Below are 21,300 nucleotides of genomic sequence, written 5' to 3' on the forward strand. Positions count from 1 at the left end.
CACTCTATTTGCTCCCTGACTTAGATGAATAACCCTTAAAAATTCTATTAAAATCATGCGTGGTGCACAGGTACACACTAAAAATACCCTCCTCCTGTGAAATTTTTGGCATGAAAACACTTCTTGATTTTCATCCAGAAAATTCTTTATGAGTTTTAATTGTGTTTTTTTAGAAGCCGGAATTTTCATTGCCTCTCCCTCCCTGCTTTCCTCCTCTATCTGAATTGCATCTATGTTTATATGCAGGAAAGAGAGAGCTTCCCACCCTCCTTTTGCTTTTCATCCTTTTGTACTGTTTTCTTCTTTTTTTCCAGTTTGACCACGAACACAGAAGATGCACTGCTGCTACACCATAATCACTCCAGCATGAAAATTCAATCTACTCCTGAGCAAAATGGTAATTGGGTGAAAGCAACAAGCAGAACACACCAATCTTAAAAAACCTCCATAAGCCAGAGTATTTATTTCAACTATTTCCCCTGCTTCACATAGCTAGAACAGAAAGTGTATAAACTGTATTAATGTTCACAAATTGTGACCAGCTGCATTTCCATGTGGTCAGTTTAGGGGAGACGGATGAAAAACTACCTCTCAATTTTGACAGTTCCATAACTGGAGAGGCTTGAGCCCCTAAATTAGAAACTTCTGAAGTTAATTGGGCTCCCTACAGAATTTTAGATCCTCTTATACCTGAGCAACAAAGTTCCAGAAAAGCCAAAACGGTACAGGTTTGCGTTGATCCTGTAGTTCACACGAAATGAAAGAGAAGGAAAATGTAAGGGGAAAAAAAATAATTGTTGGAAGCTTTTTTATAAAAACAATATACTTAATGCAAAAACATGAGCTGAAAGCCTCATTTTTAAAGCCAACACAAAAGACACATCTCTCTGTTTATTTTCAAAAAACTTCTTTCATCGAATCTCACCCACAAAATTTCCCCATCTGGGAATTGCCTGTCTCTGCAGAAAAGCTTAGTTATCAGTTGACAAGTACTAACTGTCTCAGACTCATTCCAGAGCAAAACATGTTTCATTTTTATATTACACATAGAAATTATGCACTTAGATGTAGTCAAATACTGTCTACGCTTAACGCCCATCCACCTTACAGGCTTAGTAACATTTAAAGGAAGCAAAGCTTCAAAAACCAATCATACAACATACAAAGTGGTTGGCAAAAAAGTAGCGTTTGCATTGCTTAATAGAAGAGTTCAAAACTGTTACAAAGAATGCTAGAAACTCAAAAAGTGGAACTTGGAAGTGGATTTTCATCACCCTCTCTACTTGTCTGGTCCTCATCCCTGTTCCTGTTTTTTCTGCCTCTACCGCATCAAGACAATTTGTCTCAAGGCAATCTGGGTTTATATCTCTCCAGGATATTACCTCAAGATAAGAATCAAAGCTCTGATCTGAGAGAATGATTTCATCCCTAATCTTTCCCCATTAGAAGTGCTCCAAGGTTAACAGAAATTAGTAAACATTTTTGAATCCTGTATTGAATTTCGCTTTGCAGTATGCTCTGCTAGACATTATTTATACTTCAGGGAGTGCTTTCATGCAGTATCCAAGCAACAAATAGAAGGAAAAACACGAGGCACATTGCAGATTTGGCTGAATAAATAAAATAAATGCAGAAACATCGCTAGTTAGATGCTAAAGACATGAGATGAGAACATTCTCTTCTACATATGCATTTTTTGTGGAAAGACTTTTGGATTACAGGCTCATGACCAGGTTTTGAAATGTATCCACAGCCAAGCTCATCCTTGATAAAAGGCATAATTTAAAACAAAAATAAAATATTGCCATTATTGGCAAGTTTCTATAAACAAGAAATCTTTCCCATTAAGATGAGTCAGCAAAGTATCCAAAACCAACGTCATCAGTTCAACGAAGGGTTTCATAGTTTCTCTGTATTGTGTCCCTAAAACATTGATTCCAACAGCAAAGAACATTATAGTCTCTTCAGTCTTCAGGTTTTGCGTGATGGGCTGCTATGGGTCAGATTTCCAGCTGGTGTAAGTCAGTATGGTCTCACAGAAGCCAAGGGAGAATGCCAACTTACACCAGCTGACAATCTGGCTGGTAGCTCTCCTCCAAAATCATCAGCCTCAGCATGATTTTATCCCAGCTCTACTATTGTGCCTGGCTTAGCTCTCACCGACTATATGGAGGGTACCTCACAGTGAGTACTGTTCCTTTCCTTGAGCAGCTGGTGCAGCCAGAGCATTTTACCCCCCTTCACAAATCCTACCCTGTCCCTCCCTGCTTGAGCTGGTGCAGAACGCTGCATCTCACTCATCTCAGTGTTGCAGGCAGCCAAAAGCACGTCCCTCAGTGCTTTTCCTCTTTACTGATGCCAAAACGAAAAATAAAATAGACAGGAGAGAGCTGTGCTGTGCCAGCCTGGGAATTAAGGCATAGTTCTCACCTAAATCAGTGAAAGAAAGGAAGCACGCTATGAAAGTTAGCGCAGTGCCAATGTATCTAATACCCAGGTATGATAAAGCAGATTTACCTGCTTTCAAGATTATCCTCATGCGTATTTTGTATCCTAAAAGCATATGCATGTATGCACACGGAGCCAGCATACATGTATGAATTTTCTATTTTCTTCCTCTCTGTGCAAACAGCTTTTTATATTTAATCACTTCGTAACTACAGTGCAGAATTCTCTTGTACCTTACTTTGCTAAATTACTGAACTGCTGTCCAAGCACAGCGTCAGCCCTTTGTGCATAAAGATTGGCGTATGGCTGGAGCTCTCCACCAGAAACAGATATGGTACCTGTATTCCAGTCCAGAAGCTTAATGTACAGGAATTCAGAGATCGAAAGATCGATCAATACAGGCTTACTTGCTGGCAAGATGCTGGGTTCTCCTGCATACATGTCCAACTCGATATTGCTTAGTCTTGAAAGAATTTAATCAGAGATGTAAAATGACTGCAGCTGTCAGACTTTCCAGAGTAAGGCTGCCAGCAACCGCTCCTATCCTGCTCCCTCTCCAAAGAAGCAAAAAGCCTATTTTTCCAGCTCCACTTGTCCTGCCTGAGCGATGTGTGCCAGATTACAGTTATTCACCAGGATGCAAACACTTTCATGCATCACTCTGTTACTAAGTGATCACAGATACTACCCATGAAGCAGACAAGCATGCATGATTCCAGAAAAGTCCTAAGCTACATTCAGCAGTACTTTTTTTCAGCAGTTTTGCTCTATGCTCCAGAAGCTACATTAGACCACAGATCTGGTACCTAATCAGACTACAAAGAATCTGACCTACACCTCCACCACACACTTTGCACACTATTTGTTTGATTCTAAAGAGAGTGAGCAAACCCTGAAACTATGCATAACTGATACCAAAAATCATGTTACCACAGCGATGAGATACAGATGATCTCTGTACCAAATCACATTTTTGATAGGACATCATTGAATACAAGTTGTTCACGCTTACTTGAAAGTTACTTTATGCACCACAGACATACCGTGACACTTTTTTTTGGTCAGTCTACTGATGAACTTGAGAAATAAAAATGCTAAGAACAAAATATAATTTATTGCCTGGTTTTTGCTATTTGCTTTAGAAACGGTTCTCCACCAGCAGCTTTAAAAGCTAACACATTAATCAGCAGTGACAGATGGGTTAAGCTTTTTCTTGTTTTCTGATAAGAGCACAGTGTTCATCAGTAGTTACAGCAAGCACTGCAGGTGACATGCGTAAGTACAGCAGCTTCTCCGCTGCCATGCTCCCTCCTCTTGATGCCCGCATGACACAAACACACAGAATGATACTCCTGTTTTTAACACCAGCCTCCTACAGGTTCTGGTAAGGCCCTGCAGCTGAGAAGTTGTTGCAGAAGTAAAATCCAGAAGCAAAGCATTGGGTGAGGTCAACATTTGGAAGAGCTTTTCTTGAAATCATTTAATCAGCTTTTATCTGAGCAAAGTAAGATTTTTCAAAATAAGCCCTTTCATGCTCACCTGACCACGTCTGTATTAGGCCTCCGGCTGCTAAACAAAAACACAGACTAAGAACCAGCACAGCCACACCAGTGCTGAGAAGATGCAGCTGCAGTTTCACTGCTGTAAGGTTTTTATTTGTTTAGTGCCAAGTGAATTCTTCACATGCCCTTCACACTTGATTTACAAGCATCAACATACTGCTGGGCCCTCTCCCCTTATCCACTTGCTGTTATTAGAATTAGGCTGTTGATTTTTAAGTCCCAGATAGCTCAGTACTGGATATTCATGAAACGTACCTGCAAGAGATTATTCTCAGTATGCTCTTTCAAAGTCAAGGATAAAACATAGGTTTATCTTCTTCAGCTCTAAATCATTGTATTTTGTCCTTTTTTATTGATTTCAGACCCAAAACCTCATTCTGACCATGCAGATTTTTTTTGTATCTTTAGTGTGCACTCAGAGGGAAACAGCAGAAACTTTGCTATGAGAGATATACTAGTCAGCAGGGACAAGCAGGTGCACAACACTCAAAGAGTACTACAGGCAGTATCTTACTTTCTGCTTTTTTGGGGGCCTGTTCTGCTGACTTTTTGCACCAGAGCTGTGGGGAGAAATGGCTCAAATACCAAGGCCAAAAGTGCTAACTAGCCCTACATATGGTACTCAGCACTTTCCCATTGCAAGTTTTCTCTGTCTTTTTTTATCCTTAAGAAGCAGCTATTCCACTATATTAAAAAGAAAAAATTTTCAGTAGCGTAACTTCAGTAACAATTTCAATGGTTTTCCCCTTTTGCATCTATGAGAATTTAAGTTACTGGTGTGAATTACAAGCCTGGTTTCAATTTGTGCAATAGGGATGAGTAAGGAAAGCTGCACAGCGAATGCAGTCTCCTTACCTGCGTTCCCCTGTAAGGTTCACAACCACTGTGACATGCAACACTAGCAAGTGTCCCAACATAAGCACAATCATTTAGGTGGAGCTGAAAACAGAATGCACAGCTTCATCTGCCCTGCGCTGAGAAGATACACCTCTTATTTAATAAACTTTGAAACTTTTTAATTCATATGCCAGACAGCTGAGTCACAGACCTTCTGGTCAACTCGGGTGAACCCAGAGGACAAAAAAGCAAATACAAATGAGCAGAAAAGCAGGTAACTTTAGCTAAGCATTTTTTAACACAGAATTAGCTAACTAGAGAAACGGAAAGTTTTGGAGGTGACAATTCTCATGCTACCTGAAAACAGCATCTGAGACAGCAAGCATGGTACATCTGAATGTCACAATCCCAGACTGAATGTGAAAAATTCTGCTGAACAACTGAACTGTTTCTTAAGGCTTTCATAACAGCTCAACGCACCAAGGCGCTGCACAGCAAATCTTGTTAGCTAATGGTCCTTGACAGACGAAATCCAACACTTGAGGATTTGTGAATGAAGAATTTTGCACAAATTTGATATCTTTCTAGCTCCTACAGAGCAGGTAGAATTACCTGGTCTTCCAGCAAGACCTTCCAAAGAACCACAGAGAACAAGGACAGGTGAAAGATTACTTCCTGCAGTGGGGTGTCTTACTTTACGAAGCAGGGATCAGTTACCTTCTTCTCATATCAGTTGCACAGTGAGTTAGCTCAACATGAATGGCAAGCAATCTGACTGCATACCCCTTCAAATCTGGATTCTGATTGAAAGCTGAGTTCCCAGACCATTTATTTGTTTTAATCTGAAACAATCCTTCACATTCTGGTCTTCGTGGTATACAGACCGCTTTAGTATTATCACTCACCAGCTGCTGTGATGACAGTAGTGTTTTTCTACTATTATATCATACCTGCTGTAACTGAGCTTTTCTCTAATACGTTGTCTCTTCTGATCACAGACTACTCTGACCACCATCTCATGCTTTGCTGTTTAAATATTTCAACATCTTGATGGATGCCATTACAATTCTTTCTAAAACAGAGTATCAGACTCTGGCTAGAGAACTCACTTCTTGCCTAGTCACTCTCTACCTTTCTTTACCTTAAAGGAGATAAGTCTTATTTCAATTACAGTAAACAAGAATCAACACAAGACGGAAGCTTCACAGAAGAGACACTTCACAACTTGTTGAAGAACGTGGACGGAAGATACTTGCACTAACAGGAAGATTCACATTGAGTATATAGCCATTAGTCAGGGAGTGTAAAATGCCCACGGCTGTTCTACTTTTGAATGCAACGGGTTGCATCTTATAGATAGGGAATAAAGAACCACTGCCTGGTCTGTTCATTTGGAAACCTTTCATACTAGGACAAGAAGATACTGACGCATGTGCATTGCAGAGTGCAACACATTGATAGTCTTTTGATATATCTTGTCACTTCAATGAAAGGCAGGCATTCTGAAAGAGTTGGACATCCACAGGCAGCCTTCAGGTACAACTAACCTAGGACCCTGGGAAAGAAAAATGCTGTTGCCAGGAGGCCTCAGCAAAGAAAAATGCTGTTGTCAGAAGATAGCCAATCCTGGAGATGTGGGAAGAAGCTCGTGCCCACAAAGAGCCAGTGCCCATCTAAGTCAGACTGGAGTGTTATTCAGTAAATCTGGGCCCTGCAGGTGGTACACAACTCCTTCTGCTTCAGCGTGCAGTGAAATACCGGGAGAGAGCAGTTCTGCAATAGAAAGTCAAATTTGTGGGGATTAGAGCCTAGAAGAGCCTCCTGGTATCACCCGATGTGGCTTTGTGTGCATTACCAGCCACAGGCATTTTCACACAGTGATTATCGTGTCTGATCCTGTGACAAGCAGCTGAATTAGAGTACACCTTTCCAGAAAGAGCCTGTCTCGATTTAAAGAGTACGATGGCTGAGATTATTGCTCTCCCAGCTCCAGGCTGCAGCTGTTAAAAAACTGCAAGTGCCTTTCTGGAGAGATGCAAGGGAAGATTGCCCACCAGACAGCATATCCAAAAACATACATTGAAAGGTGCCAGGAGTACCATGGCTCAGCCTTTAACTATATTGATCTGCAATACAAACAAACCACTCTTAATTCCTGTCTCCCTGCATGATGATTAGGCTCTCAAGCAGTGCAGCAGCAGTGCAGTACGCTAAGCCAAGTTTTGGCAGCACACAGCATTCTCAACACTAACAGAGAATTACAGATATGAAATACATCAAATTAAAATAACTGAGTAATGCTTATTAAGAACAAAAAATAAACACGCTGGGAAAATGTTTAAATATGCCTCTGAATTGAATCTTCAGCAAAATTATTTGATTTGACATCAGTATTTGTTTTAGGCTATCTAAATAATTCAAGTACTTTCCTTACATTACTTCTCCTTGAAATAAGAGTTTCGTGTTTATTATTCATTACTCAGGTGGGGACCTCTGCTTGCCATAAAACTAAGTGGAACAACCAACTGCAACAAAGGCTAGATCTTGGACCCAAACGCTGCTAATGAGCTTTGTATTAAAAGCACTGCCCACCCAAGGAATAGAATATAACCTGCAACCACTAACGTGGCAGGAGTAAAATAGAGTTGCTTCCTCAAACAAGATCAAACTGTAAGAGAACCCAAGTCAAGATTCTTCTTGTGTACCACCAATCTATCACTAGGCTGCTCCTGACCCCACTTAGCACAGCCCCATTCCAGGTCAGGCATTTCATCAGTAATTTCAAATGCACACTGTGATGAGAATTGCTGTAATTAGAAGTCTTCTAAAGATAGAAAAATTTAACACACATCTTTCCATGGGCAGTTCCATTAAGTCAATAAGATTACTATCCTCAGTAGGAGATATGTGATCTGCTCTCTGCCCACCTGCGTGAACTACTTTATTTCCCTGTTGCTCAGCTCCAAACCTGATCCTGCCCTGTGCCTGACATGTAAAAGTTTCTGCATCTAATACGCCCCCATGGCCGGCACCAAGAGGCCAAAGGGCACTCTTCGCTCTGGAATCAGTCTCATCAGAATCACAAATGAAACAGATGATACCTCTGTCTCAGTATGGTTAATTTAACAAACCTGCTTCAACACATGATAAGGTGTTGGGTTTAAAACTGTCCTTGTATCTAAAATTTCACTAGCAGAAAATTCAGTACATTTTGAGCTGGTTTCCATGCTTATAGTATGTCCCACGTTACTGAGGCATTTTGTTCAGAGGTCAGGAATGTGGGCATGCTACCATAAGAGTCAGGAAATCATTTACAGAGCGCATAAAAATTTCTTTGCAGGGCAATGCCTCAGAGCTGAGAGGACATGACATAATCTCTTTGCTGCATAAACAAATCTAGTTAATGTACAGCCTTTAATATGCAATAATCAAATGTTAAAAAAAAAAAAAGACCCAATCAAATTTAATTTCTCTGCCAATGAGAGTGTAATTCAGCAGAAGACAGCAAGTATTTCAGAAGCTCTGCTTCCTCAGGAAAATTTCCAGTTTCAGCATTATTTACTAAATGACAGCTATACCTACTACATTCCTCCATTTCAGGACAAGTGAGATGTTCTGAACACCTCCAAACGAAGATATTTTGAAGCCCTTCACAGAAACCCAATCAAAACAATTTAAGATTCAGCCAAACAGGTTAATATCTGATGAGACTGATGAGGTGAGAAACTGAGTCAGTACAAACTTCTAGGTAATAAAAAAAAGTGCTTGGATTAAATCTCTTCTGTCCTGGATTAAATCTCTTCCGTCCTGTGCTTACAGTAAAGAAGTCTTAACAGCAAACCTGAACAGCCAAGTGTTTGCAAAACGTCAGATATGAACACATCCTGCAAAGCAACATGAGACCATCGTGTCCCACTAATGTCAGTGGACAAAACAATCTCAAAACTTGTTCAGGCAAGCTGCACTTGACCTCAGAAGAATTTCCAGCTCTCGTTTACTGACAAGGCACAGGCACTGAAGACAGACAGTGTCCGTACTGTCACATACATACGGCATCAGAGTTTCGCTCATGTGGTCAGTGCTTACCAGCTAGGGCCTTGATGCGGGATCGTTCAAAGAGTCGAGCAGAACTATTTTCATTGTCCCAGTCATCGACATCCCAGCGGTTGTTGACATCGCTGTACTGCTGTTGGATTTCAATATTGTCATAATCTGTTGCTACTGTTGTCGTCATCCTGAGTCTTCTTAACCTATTCTCACCATCAGATTCTTCTTAAAAACCTCTGTAAAAGAAAAACACACATAATAATTTAGATAATATACGTATATTGAAAGAAAGTGATAAAATTCAAGCTCAAGACTTCTGGTTTCAAAAACCAATGACTTTTACTTGAAGCCCGGGCACAAGCTCAAGAACAGGTTAGATACCAACCAGTCCTTCAGAAAGCAACTGAATGCTCAAAGTCCTCTTAAAAAACGAAGCGCCTCACAAAAGCAAGATTTCAAGCCAGCAGCTTTGCTGCATACACATATCCCGAATTGTCATGTCCAACTCTGCACAAAGTGGAACACATATGAAACGTGCAGTTAAATACTTTCACCACTGTTATGTTCAAAATCAGCCAGTCAGTTTTACAAATCTGTGAATATAGGCTAAACCATATGGAGCCGTGGATAACTCGGCTACGAAAAAACTGAAGCGTGAAGAAGACCTCAACATCTTTACAAAACGGTGTAAATTCTGATGAAAAAAATGCAAATGCTTAAAAAGTCACATAAGCATTTGACCAGCAGAAGCCTTTTAACATGTATCTGAAGAAACATTTCTTTCTTCACATGCAAATGCTGACTTTGTGAGCCACCCTGGGAATTTAGTTATGAACTAACCCAGATAAAAACAACTATCTGAGGCATCGCTTTGAACTCTCCCTAGCAACAAAATGGTAGCCCACCAACGCAACCCTTTACACGAGGTTCTCCTCTTTCAGGCAGCCGGATACTGTTAGCATATTCATACCACTTTCTGATTGGAATTTGCATGTACTTATCAGCACTAAATATAAAAGAGCCTTACACCTCCTCTGAGGGAAGAGGAGGGAGGTTATAGACGGCGGCTACACTGGAGGCCCTGAAGCGAGGGGCACAGCGGCGGGTCCAGGGCCGCCCTCAGCCCGTCCCTCAGCGCCCGCGCTCACACCGGCCCCCCACAGCAAACACACGGTCCGCCTTCACAAAAACGTGGTAGTTACTAAAACAATGCGGTTCAATGTTTGGGAAATGGGGCACGGCCAGGTTCTAGTAGCGGCGGTCACATGACAGGAAGACTCGGGAGCGTGCGTGAGAAACGGCTCCGGCCGTGTGGCTCCACCTGTGTGCCGGCTCCCGCCGCGGCTCCTGCGCGCCCCCCGCCGCCGCGCCGTGCCACAGGCAGGCAGCCCCGGGGCGCCGGCCGGGCGCTCCCTCACGGACGTCGGCGGCTCCCGCTCCCCCAGCCCCCGCCGCCAGCGAGCCGGTGCATCCCCCGCCGCGGCCGAGCCGGCAGCGCCCAGCTCACCTGCCCCCGCCGCCGCGGCCAGCGGGGAGCGCCCAGCCCGCCAGCGGGCCCGCCTCAGGCGGCCACCTGGTGCCACCTGCCGGCGCCGGGCAGCAGGGCCGGCACGCCCCGCCGCCCCCTCGGCCCCGCCGCCCCCTCGGCCCCGCCGCCCCCTCGGCCCCGCCGCCCCCTCGGCCCCGCCGCCCCCTCGGCCCCGCCGCCCCCTCGGCCCCGCCGCCCCCTCGGCCCCGCCGCCCCCTCGGCCCCGGGAACGGGAGGCTGCGGCGGCCCTGCCGAGCCACCCTGCGGCCGACACGGCGCCAGCTCACGGGGGAAAACTGGCCTAGGCGCCATCACTGCTCCCGCACTTCAGAGGCATTAACTTCCCAGAGGGGCCTATGATAAAAAGGCTGGGTTGACATGACACCCTCCTGTTCCCCACCGCAGATGAGATTTCTCATCTATCTCCTTCAAAAATAATCCCTCCGTTTCACACTGAAACAGAAAACGGGCTGCACTCGAGGCTCTCACATAAGACGCTGCTGTCGAAGCCTGTTTGCGAGCGATTCAACCTTCACAAAAGGTGGGAAGAAATCGCTTTAGCTATGGTAAGCTGCCAACAGACTGAAAGAACACGAAGCAAACTTGCTCTGGGAAAAGCCTTTTGAACGACCCTCCTTTGCTGCAGCCGCCTGGGCTGGCGCTTTCCAGCAGGGAGCCCGGGCGAGGGCCAGGCCCTTCCCCTGCCGGCCGCGTTCTGCCGCTGTCGACAGACAAAAGGATGGCGCCCAGACCAGGACAGGATTAAGTCCCACTCGAAGCCTTTCTGCACAGCATTCACCAGCTGATCCCCATCTAGTATCAAGCTTAGCCAAAAACCTCCCATTGATTCCTGTACACAGGCAGAAATCAGGGTTAATTCCAATTAAATCCATGGAGCAGCTGTGGTATAAACAACGCGTGGAATCAGACTGTTCTGCAGCATCAGTTTCAACCTTTTCAGCTTTCAGTATTCATCAGTGCCCAATGAGGAGATGATGTGCCACTGCAAGAGCAGCAGTTCAAACCATAAAAATTAAAGCAGTCACCCTAAAACCAGGATGCTGCATCACGCTAATTTAGTATAGACGCTACAAGCCATCGATTCCATTTATTTCTGTATCATCTGTGTTTAGATGCATCAGGATCAATTTCAACTATAACTTGTGCTTTATCTCTTCTTTTACCCTTCCTGAGCATCACACAAGCAAAAATCTATCCCACATAAAGCTTAATTGAGCATTAAATGGGCCTGTTATCGCACACCTATAGGGCTAGAAAACTTACATACTTGTTGTGATTCTGTAGAGACACTGAAAATAAAAGCACTGTCTCTTTCACTGGCTGACATCAAGGTCCCTTTTCTGGGATGCAGCTCAATGACACAGGAACAGCAGAGAGAGGTAGCAGACACACACTGCAGTGATAAAAATAAGTACCTTGCAGCAAAGCACTTCTGTGGGGAGGTGAGGATAACAGAGCTGAATTCTAACTGAAATAAGCTGCCCTGCCTTCTTCCAAAGAAAGACCCAGCTACATAATGTGCAACCACCACGCTAAGCCTCTGCTCTGCTGAAAAACAATTTCTCTTAAGACTCCTGCTGCAGCTCTGACCCAGCACAACCCCCTGGAGCCTCCAAGAACAGAGAGGGAAGATAAACACAAGCTCTATCAGAAACCTCCAGTATTCATACTACAGCAATGAGGTGGAGGTCCTGCGGATGGGCTCAGCTACAACAGCAAATCTTATTTCTACGTTACGGATGCCCCTATTTGACAAACAGAAACACCAGTGCCATCTGCAACTGCCCAGAGAGTAATGGGGAAAAATGGTTCAGAATTCTTCTGGAGCTTTTCACTATTAATGACCTCAAGCGTAATCTGTCATCCATAAAATTAGCCCTACATTGAAAGACATATGCTGAAAAAATTCTGCGTGTGTATATACACATACATGTAACATATGTATATTTACATATTTATCTTAAGCCTGACATGTTACTTGCATAATTGCTGCTCAAGATGCAGCATAATTTTATCTGGTCAGACCTCCACTGCAGGATGATTTCAACAAGTACTTTGTGAGTACACATTTGTTTTATTGACTGTGTAGTCAGCACAAAGCAGGAGCCAGTTGCATTGTGTGCCATTAGCTTACTGCAGCGCTCTCCACTCATGCGCAAAGCACCCACTAACACCCTTGGAAGAAATCACTATAGAGTATGTAGCACAAGCAGAAAGCACAGGGTCAGAAGACAGCCTGTGCTCCAGCGGGAACAACCTTTGTAATTTAAACATCCTGGCCTGGCTTTAAGCTGAAATACCAATCTAATAAAGAAACAATGTTCTCTGTGGAGAGCCAAATGTAACATGAATTTCAGCTGTCATCCTGAGCAGTCTTAATACAGAGGACTCCAAGCCAACCCATTCTCAGAATTTGATAAACATAAGCACACCAATAACAAGAAAGCATACCATTTTAGAAACAGCAGGTCCCAATGTCATTACCATTCGCAATTCAGGCACAGGCTCTACGTTACGGGACCTTTATATAGGGCTTAAATACAAAGAACAGGCGTTCAGATTTCTCAGCTAGTCCACATCCCTCTTACATGCAGCACTGGGTGCACCTGGGCCCTGGAGCTGGTAGCCGGCAACTACAGGGATAAGCAACCACACAGGTGAACTAATAAATAGCATGTAACTGCTTCAAGTCCCCAAGGCAGCACAGACCCACCACAATGGGGAAAGAAAGGTTTTGTAAATTTGAAAACTTCTGTCTTCATTCATAAAATGTAACACACTACTGCCTTCTGCAGTTGATAGAACGCTGGAAGACCTCATGAGACTAAAGAGATCAAACCATTTCATTTCAAAGCATTCTTTAAAATATATTGCGTAATTTGAGGGTGGGTGGTGTTTGGCATTATCTTCCAAAAGAAGAAATGGCTCAAAGAAAGAATCAGCTACCAGGAACAGCATTTTCTCAGATGATTTTCAAAGGCAATATCCAGAGGTCAGACCTTTTGTATTTACTTTCATAAATAAACCAGATTCTGGTCTGTTTGTTTCTTAGATAATAGAAAATAAACAGTTTTATTCAGACGATTTGAAGAATGAATTCATTTAAAAAAAATCCATTGGCTACTCTTAAACGCAATAATGTAATTCACTAAACAGACTGAAACTATAATCACTAAAATTCTGCCATAACCACACATCTGGAATTACTTCCTAATCGTTACGTTTATCTTTAAAGTAAACATTATTTTTTCAAGAGTCACTATTCTTCCATGAAGCATTCTAAGCTGCAATTGGTTTCATGTTACTCTTACTATCTAAGCATTGTCAAGAGGTTTTTATGGTGTTATGATTGAAGAAAATGTATTTTGAACAGCAATCCCCAAATGGTCTCATTTCTTATGTAAATAGACTATTCCCTGGCTAACGCACAGTTCAACCTATTGCCATTTTTCTGACAGTTAAGATAAATTGTATATGACTGAATGGCTGAGAGGACAGAAAATGGGATACAGACACTTCCATCTCTTGGTTACTAGACCACACGGGTCCAGAGACAAGTACAAACACAATCACTGTAAGAAAGGGAACGGTTTCTCTCCATTTCCTACATATCAGACATGTACATCAAAGAAACCAAAATTACAAACCGCCTCCTTTCTGGTAGCTCTCTCAGAAACCAAGGCTGAACAAGCACAGAAATAAATTCAATTACCCTTCCTGCAGGACTTCCACCTCCAGATACTTTCACTCCTAGTGTGTACTGCTTCTTTCCTACTGATGACTTGGACCAGGGTAATGAGTCCAGCTCTTTAGCAACGAATTCACTTCAGAGTAATTATTATTACTAAAAGGAGGAAAATCTAGTTACAATGTAACCAAACCGTGCTCGTTCTGAGCAATATTCAGTTCCCTCCTAACAGCAGCACAACAAACATTTTTAACATTTTTTAACAGACATTTTTTAAAATGTCGCTTTAAACTCATATTTAAGCTGGAGAACGGAAATTCTTCTGAGCTCCCAGCACCCCGCCACATCTTGTCTCCCCATCAGGGCAAGTTTCTCACTTTAGCTTCCACAGAAAGGAAACCAGCCCAACCACAAGTCGATAGGGGCACCTTTAAAGAAACTCTAGACTGTATGCAAAATGACACACATATTCAAACACACCTAAAAATCAAATTCTGCAAGTATTTAAAAAATACTAGTTAGAAACTCAGAGCTCTACATAACACCTGAACTGAAAAATAGAAGTCCTGAGCACAGAGCTTAGAAAGACAGGAAAACTTAACGTGAAGCCTCAGAAGCTGCTTTCCAGCCTGTCCCCAGGCTCAGCCCGGGGCCCATTGCTTCATGCTGTACGAACCCCGACACGCTTTTCAGAGGCAGAAGCTTCCCCTGTCCTCACAGGGCAGCGTGGGCAGCACAATCGCTGACATTTTGTCTTGCTTCAGCTGCTAAAACAATTGTAAAATAATAAAGGTACTAATACAGCAAAGCTTTAACTCCCTTGAACTCCAATATCCTCTCTCTTGCATGCAAGGTCTGGCCCCCCACCCCATCTTTCTTTCGAGAAGCAGAATCACACTTTCTGCATTTTCCAGCCCAAGAGTACTCCACGTGTTTTGTCTGTTTTCCTGTTTGCTTCCTGAGTCAACCCACTTTCTGGTGCCAGCTCCTCTGGCTGTCCATGCTCAGGATGTGGAGGCTGAGAGCTGGAAGCACCCTGAAAGGTCATAAGAAAAGGGCGGACAGGCTGTACTACCAGGGAGTCAAACACCACAATCAGCATGTAGGGCACAGATGCTTCAGGAATGCACAAGCAAAGCGAGACTGAAGCCTCTTTATTCCCAATACAGGCTGGAAAAGTGTGCAAAGGTCATTAAGATCATGCTGCCTGTCCTTCATGAGCAAGGTCTACTTCCCACAGTTCGGATAACCCATCATTTGAAAGCAGCAACCAGGGAGTTAAGAGTGGTTTACAGGCTCTTATTTTTCTTCTGAGGTCCCCAGGATATCATGCTCTAGCTGGGAGACTGGTACATATTACATAAGCACTGAAACAACTTCAAAAAGTGTTTGCACTCTTCACTGTAAACAAAAATACAACTCACTGTACTGGAAACCCAAGTGTTTTTACAGCAGGGGTGACCGCTGAACACCCGTGACCAACATGTGCAACGCACAGGACAAAGATTGAAACTGGTTCAGCAAATGCAGTGCTTATAACACTAAGCACCCAGCATCCCAGCCAAGAGCACAGAGGAACTAATAACAACTGGAAAAAAAAAGTTATTTAGTAAACCTGAACCACATCTCTGCCTCAAACCTTTCAGTTCCAGCAAGGATCATTAAAACCTAGACTGATTCTCTGCACATTTAAAGCTACAAAATGTCATCCAATTTCTCATCCATTACCCAGCAAATCTGGATTCCAGCATTTTTTCCTGAAGACTCTAGAGAAAATTAATTGACACGTAGGGTCCAAATTTGTCCTCTGTCATCAGAGGTAGTTTCCACTGAGCTGAGGATACTACCCATAAAGTGTCAACGTTATTTGAAAAGCTTCCTAAAACCAGAAAGGGGGTGGAGGGCTTCATATTTGTTTCATCCGAATCAGACACGTAATAGGAGTTGCGGGGTGAGACTCTCTAGGTTCTTGTAACTCCCTGTGGAGTGTCCCAGATTGGATATTGCCTCTGAACCGTCCTCTAGAGAACCCCATGCCCCTCCACCAACTACATGCAAACCATGAAAAGACTAAGCCACAAAAAACACTGAGACATTTTAGGTAAGAAGTGGTGGGGTTTTGAACCAAGTTAATAAAGAGGAGTACAAAAATCAAGCAGAACTGAACGTTACCACACATAACACTTAAGGGTGGAGTAAGCACCAGATCCCTTCTGGGACTGCCCTTCCTTTTCCCCTCATCATCTGAAGAATGTAAAACACATTTTGTCAAGCTGCTGAGGGAGGTGGGGAGGGCTCTGGTAATCAGCCATCAGCATGCTTCTAGCCAGCAATGTTCTTCCATCTCTGCTGAAAGGGAAAGTCCACGGGGATCCAGAGACTGGATGGTGGCACAGTCTGCACTGAGTTACACAGAGAGGCACGCAACACGCATGAGGATTGTGTTAATAAAACGCCACATACTGTGAATGCTAGTACCAGGCTTAAAGAATACCACCTCCTTACTCAGTTCTTAAGCAAAACACAGAGTACTCTTTCCTCATGTACTCATGGTTTTCCTTCAATGATCACTGCTGGGCAAGGTTTACACAAGCTCAGTCAGGGCTAAAGGCAGTTTAGTTCTGTGAGAGTAAGGATCAGCTCGAGTAAGTACATCACGAGCTAGTCCATGGCTGCTCAAGTGAGACCCATAGATTGAATACAGCTTCACTCCATCTCACAAGCCACCTTTATATCCAGCGTGGCCAAAGGAGATGTGACTCAGCACCCAAAACCTCTTGTCTGGTGGAACATCAACTGGGCATTTTCTAAAACCTGTCATCCTATTTTCTGCTTATAATTAAGTCAATAAAGAAACTCCTACAGATTTCAACTTGTGCAGCTCTCAGTCAATTGCTTTTAAAAACCATTTTCATCACCCTCAGAGTCTTTCCTCAGTCAGTCAAAGGCAGCCTGTTGAACTACCTGGGAGTGTCCTGCTATGCAAATGGCTTAGCTGGAAAAAACCTGGGGGGCCAGATCATCAGCTGTGCTCTATGGTTTCTCTCCCCACCTCCATTCCTGCATCTATCACTCGTTAACTTCCACATCCCAGTTAACATATCTCCCACCCGCTTTCAGAAAAAGCTGTGTTTCTGCGTAGGGTAACCATCCAGAAGGTACCTTTTGCAAAGCCTAGGCCCCATGAAAATATTCAAGTGCCAATTTGTAAGTTTTAAATAAATATGCCAAATCCACTGTTCTAACTTTGCAGACATGTTCTGGTGCTTGGCCATCCAAAAGCAAATGCAGCTGGTCTCTTCCAAACTGAAAAGTGACAAATGAGCAGCAAAATCAGGGACCATATTTTGGACAGTGACTGGAGCAGCAACCTGAATGTTGTTAGGGCTTTACAAGACAAGTAATACGTGCTTGTGCACCTGTGCGCCCTGATCTGTGGGGTCATCTGTAAGGAACAGTTGGCATGCCAATACTTTTTCTGAGGAACAGGATTGTCAGCAAGCCAAGAGCCCTTCAATTTTACAGCCCATGTACTTACTTCACTATAAAACACTTACAGAGAAAAATTTGACCATGGAATTGCCTGAAATTTTTGATAACTGAACTAACATAACAGGAAAAACCTGCTGATAGCAATAAATTAATATAAAGTGATTAAAAATATGAGTAGGCTGGATTAACAATATGTTCACCATATATAATCCAAAGGGTTATCATAGTTGTAAGTTGAATGAAATCAACAAGAAGAAATCGACTGCAGTTGAAACCAAAAAGGCTCCAGGTCAGCTCAGTCCCTTCTGGAATTACAAGAAGGACCTTGCTTACGTAGGCTCTCACTGTCAAGATAACATTTATTCTGATACACATTTTAGCTCTAGCACAATTCAAAGGTTTCATTGTTACAACAGAAGAGGCAGAGAAGTGAAAAGATGGCTGTTTCCGTATTATGAATGGACGCCTACCCCGGCAGATTTTACGAGATATGGCATGTAGATAGGATCTTGTTTCAAAGAAGCATTCAGATTTCAAACAACGTTGTAAAGTCTCTGCATTTGAGCCTTCTCAATTCTGATCACGGAGCAAGGCAAAGGTGTGCATTCCAAACATCTCTAAAAAGTCCAACTGAAAGTACTCGTGGATGAGTGTGTTGGGTCTTCAAGCTGGTGAAGGATACCTGGGACATCTTTTCCTCATGGTCTGGCAGGAACGAAAGCTGACATATTTCAATAATTATCAGCAGGCTTCCAAAGCAACTACTAAAAAAATTCCTTCCACAGTCACTGAGAATTTAAAGGACAATATTTAGTATTACCATGTTCTAGGGGCTATCTGCCGGTTGACCTTCACCAAAACAATGTGAAAATGTAGGGCAATTGTCTACAGCAGTATTTACCTTTTTCTTCAGTGGAACAAAACAGAAAGTCTTTTCTACTATTTTTCAAGTGCTCATGCAGAGCAGAGTTGCAATAAAACCCAGCTACCCTCAGAAAGGAGCCTACCATTTTCTGGTCTCTACTCTCGCATGACCCAGCTTACGAGAAACAGAGCACTGAGCTTTGGAAACCAGCTGTGTGTCAGCGAAGGCCTGAAAACAGAGACGCGCCCGCTGCCTGAAGCCCCTCAGAGATTTGGTTCTTCTTTGGATGAAGGCATCACTGTCTGTGCTCGGAGAGCAGCAGAAAAACCTTAATCCCTTGACCTTAGCCATAACCCTAACTCGGCAGGAAGTCCCAGGCAACCTGAATGCCCTCAGCAACCAGCACTGGTTATTTCGACAGTGCTCCAGAACTGGTGCTCCAGCAAGCTGGCAGTGCCAGGCGGTGTCCAGCCCATCGCAGACAGCTGAGAGCCACCATGGAAACAGCACTGGCTGAAGTGCCTAGCTAGCCTGTAACCTACAGTGGAATATTCCTTAGGAAAAAGTGTGAAACTCAAAACCCACCTGATCATTCAACGAGCACTGTGATTGCCTGTGTGTGACCATGTAATTTATAGATAGATACAAGTTTACATCCGTTATATTAATCCAAATGAAGAGAGCTACAGCCAAGCTTCTGGGGATGGAAGAGGGACTAGAGATGTTGCACAACATGTCTTCTTCAATCATAAAGCTGGAGCCGGAGGTTTCTGCCTCACTCCTCTCTCCTACCAAGAGGGGCTCATGCAGAAGCAACGGCCCTGTATTACATTTGCAATGAGAGGACGAGCATACTCCTCCTCCCGTGGCATCTCTCCGGGAAGCTGAGATGCAATAGCTCTGACCTCCTTACAGGAGGAGGGCTGCCAAGTAAACAGGCCTGAGGATTTAGCCAGCCAACTGCTGTCTCTCTTGCACTTCTATTTTCCCTCTCCATTTCCACACCCCACCCTTCCTAACCTTATTAATATATCTTCCAACTTCTTTGACAATTAATAAATGCACATATGCGACTTTGTGACTGAAACCACTGGAGGTCAGGGGCATGGACCAAAGATACAGCCTGTACAGAGAATACAAAATGCTCTTTTCCAGTGCTGTTGCCCAGCTACTGGAATGCTGAAGTAAAAAGCACAGAATAAAAAAGGGGTGCAGCAAAGAATTACTTTTTGACCTAAGCAACACTTCAAGCACTGAGACCTTTGATGAACTCGAGCAAAATGAGAATGCAACAGGCTCTAACAGCTACTTCAAGCTAGAGAAAGACAGACATCTGTAGGCCCAGGCTACCATGCTCTAAGAGGTTTGGATGTACATCCAGGCTTACTTGCTGGGGAGAAACAGGGTAACATGCAGGTCCCAGCCCTGCCCAGCCCAGGCAACATACGTTCTACCTGCAGATGAGTAGGAGTGAACCAGAGCCTCTGCCCAGGCTCTGCATCATTTGCCCTCCCCTGGATCCCCGTGAGCTCCCAGTTTTCCTTCCCACAGGGAGGAGGAGGACGCAACGCCCACCCGGGTCATGCTGCAACACTGAGTTGAGGCACAGCCAGAACAAGATGCAGCTGTGGGAGGCTGAGCACACTCACAGCTTGGCAATCCAGGTGTGTCTATGAGGGAGAGGACACAAAACCAGGGAGTAACGCCAAGATAGACTGCTTTACAGCTAGACAAACCCCCTCTGCATTGGAGCTTTTTGTTTACAGGCAGAGAAAGGCTCCTTTGCTCCCAGCCAAGGAGAAATTCAGGAAAGACAGACTGGGTACAGGCGGCCCCCTCCCTCCTCGGAAGTGCTGGTTGGGGGAGGCTGCCTGATGACAACTTCCAGGGCTGGAAGAATGAGAAGGAGCTGTTTTGGCTCTGCCTCTGAACTGCAGAGCAGCGGTGGGAAACCGCACCCAGGGAGACGCCTAGGGAGAAAAGGATGTTTTGTTGTGTAGGCTTTTGTTCTGGGCTTTGTTTATTAGTGATATTCCACAGCCAGAGCATGGAAGCAATTTAAAGGGCCAGCGTGGAAGAAATAACCTGTTACACAGTCAGCAGGTTTTGAATTAGCAAACAAACAAACAGCAAAAAACAGATTCTGGGGGCGTGAACGGGGAAAGATTTGCTAACACACTTTGTAAGGCAACAGCAGGCAACATAGCCAAAGCAACAGCTGGTTTCAGCAGCACAATAAGCTCCAGCACCAGCCCACGAAAGAGCAACCCCAAAGCCTGAACACCCAGCGACTCTCATTAAGAAGACAGCACTAATTACTCCACAGCAATGCTGAGATGATCTATCTGCTCTCATACCTGCACTTCGCCCAGGTACCAGAGATTCCTGAGACCTCCCTAGCTGTGCTTACTCTTTACTTTAACAAGAGATGCTTAATCAGCTCAGTGAGGTCTGGACAAAGAACTGGCCTTAGTAAAGAATTCTTTTTTGGACGGTGTGGTGGTCTCATAGGAGGCTTGTCAAAGACAGCTCTGAACAAGCATTTCCTTCAGATGTTGAAACCCAAGTCACAGCCAAGATCATGCAAAGCTTTGCCTTTCGATGGCCAAACTTAGTGGAGCACTAGAGTATGTTATAAGCACCATATGAATTCTAGCTGTTACTTTTGTAATGAAAATAAAACCAGAATTACTAACAGAATGGGACAACTTTTGCTTTGGTGAGATAATGTGAAGACAGTGCTTGACTGCTGGTTAGGAAACGCCAGCATTTCTTTGAATTCAGAACTGACTGGAAAGTGAACTGAGAAACA

At 43.8% G+C, this 21,300-nt stretch overlaps 1 protein-coding gene across 3 annotated transcripts in view; it reads right to left on the bottom strand.

Annotated features, from left to right (window-relative positions):
- Positions 1-21,300, bottom strand: part of SPTBN1 (spectrin beta, non-erythrocytic 1) — a 136,251-nt gene that overhangs the window by 84,707 nt on the left and 30,244 nt on the right. For all 3 annotated transcript variants that reach the window (XM_056356902.1, XM_056356901.1, XM_056356900.1), the window contains exon 2: positions 8,934-9,130. In XM_056356902.1, coding sequence (XP_056212877.1) covers positions 8,934-9,081 — 148 coding nt within the window. In that variant the 5' untranslated portion in view covers positions 9,082-9,130. The remainder of the gene's footprint in view (positions 1-8,933; positions 9,131-21,300) is intronic.

The sequence above is a fragment of the Falco biarmicus genome, chromosome 12, assembly GCF_023638135.1.
Source record: "Falco biarmicus isolate bFalBia1 chromosome 12, bFalBia1.pri, whole genome shotgun sequence".
In the NCBI taxonomy this organism is placed as follows: domain Eukaryota; kingdom Metazoa; phylum Chordata; class Aves; order Falconiformes; family Falconidae; genus Falco; species Falco biarmicus.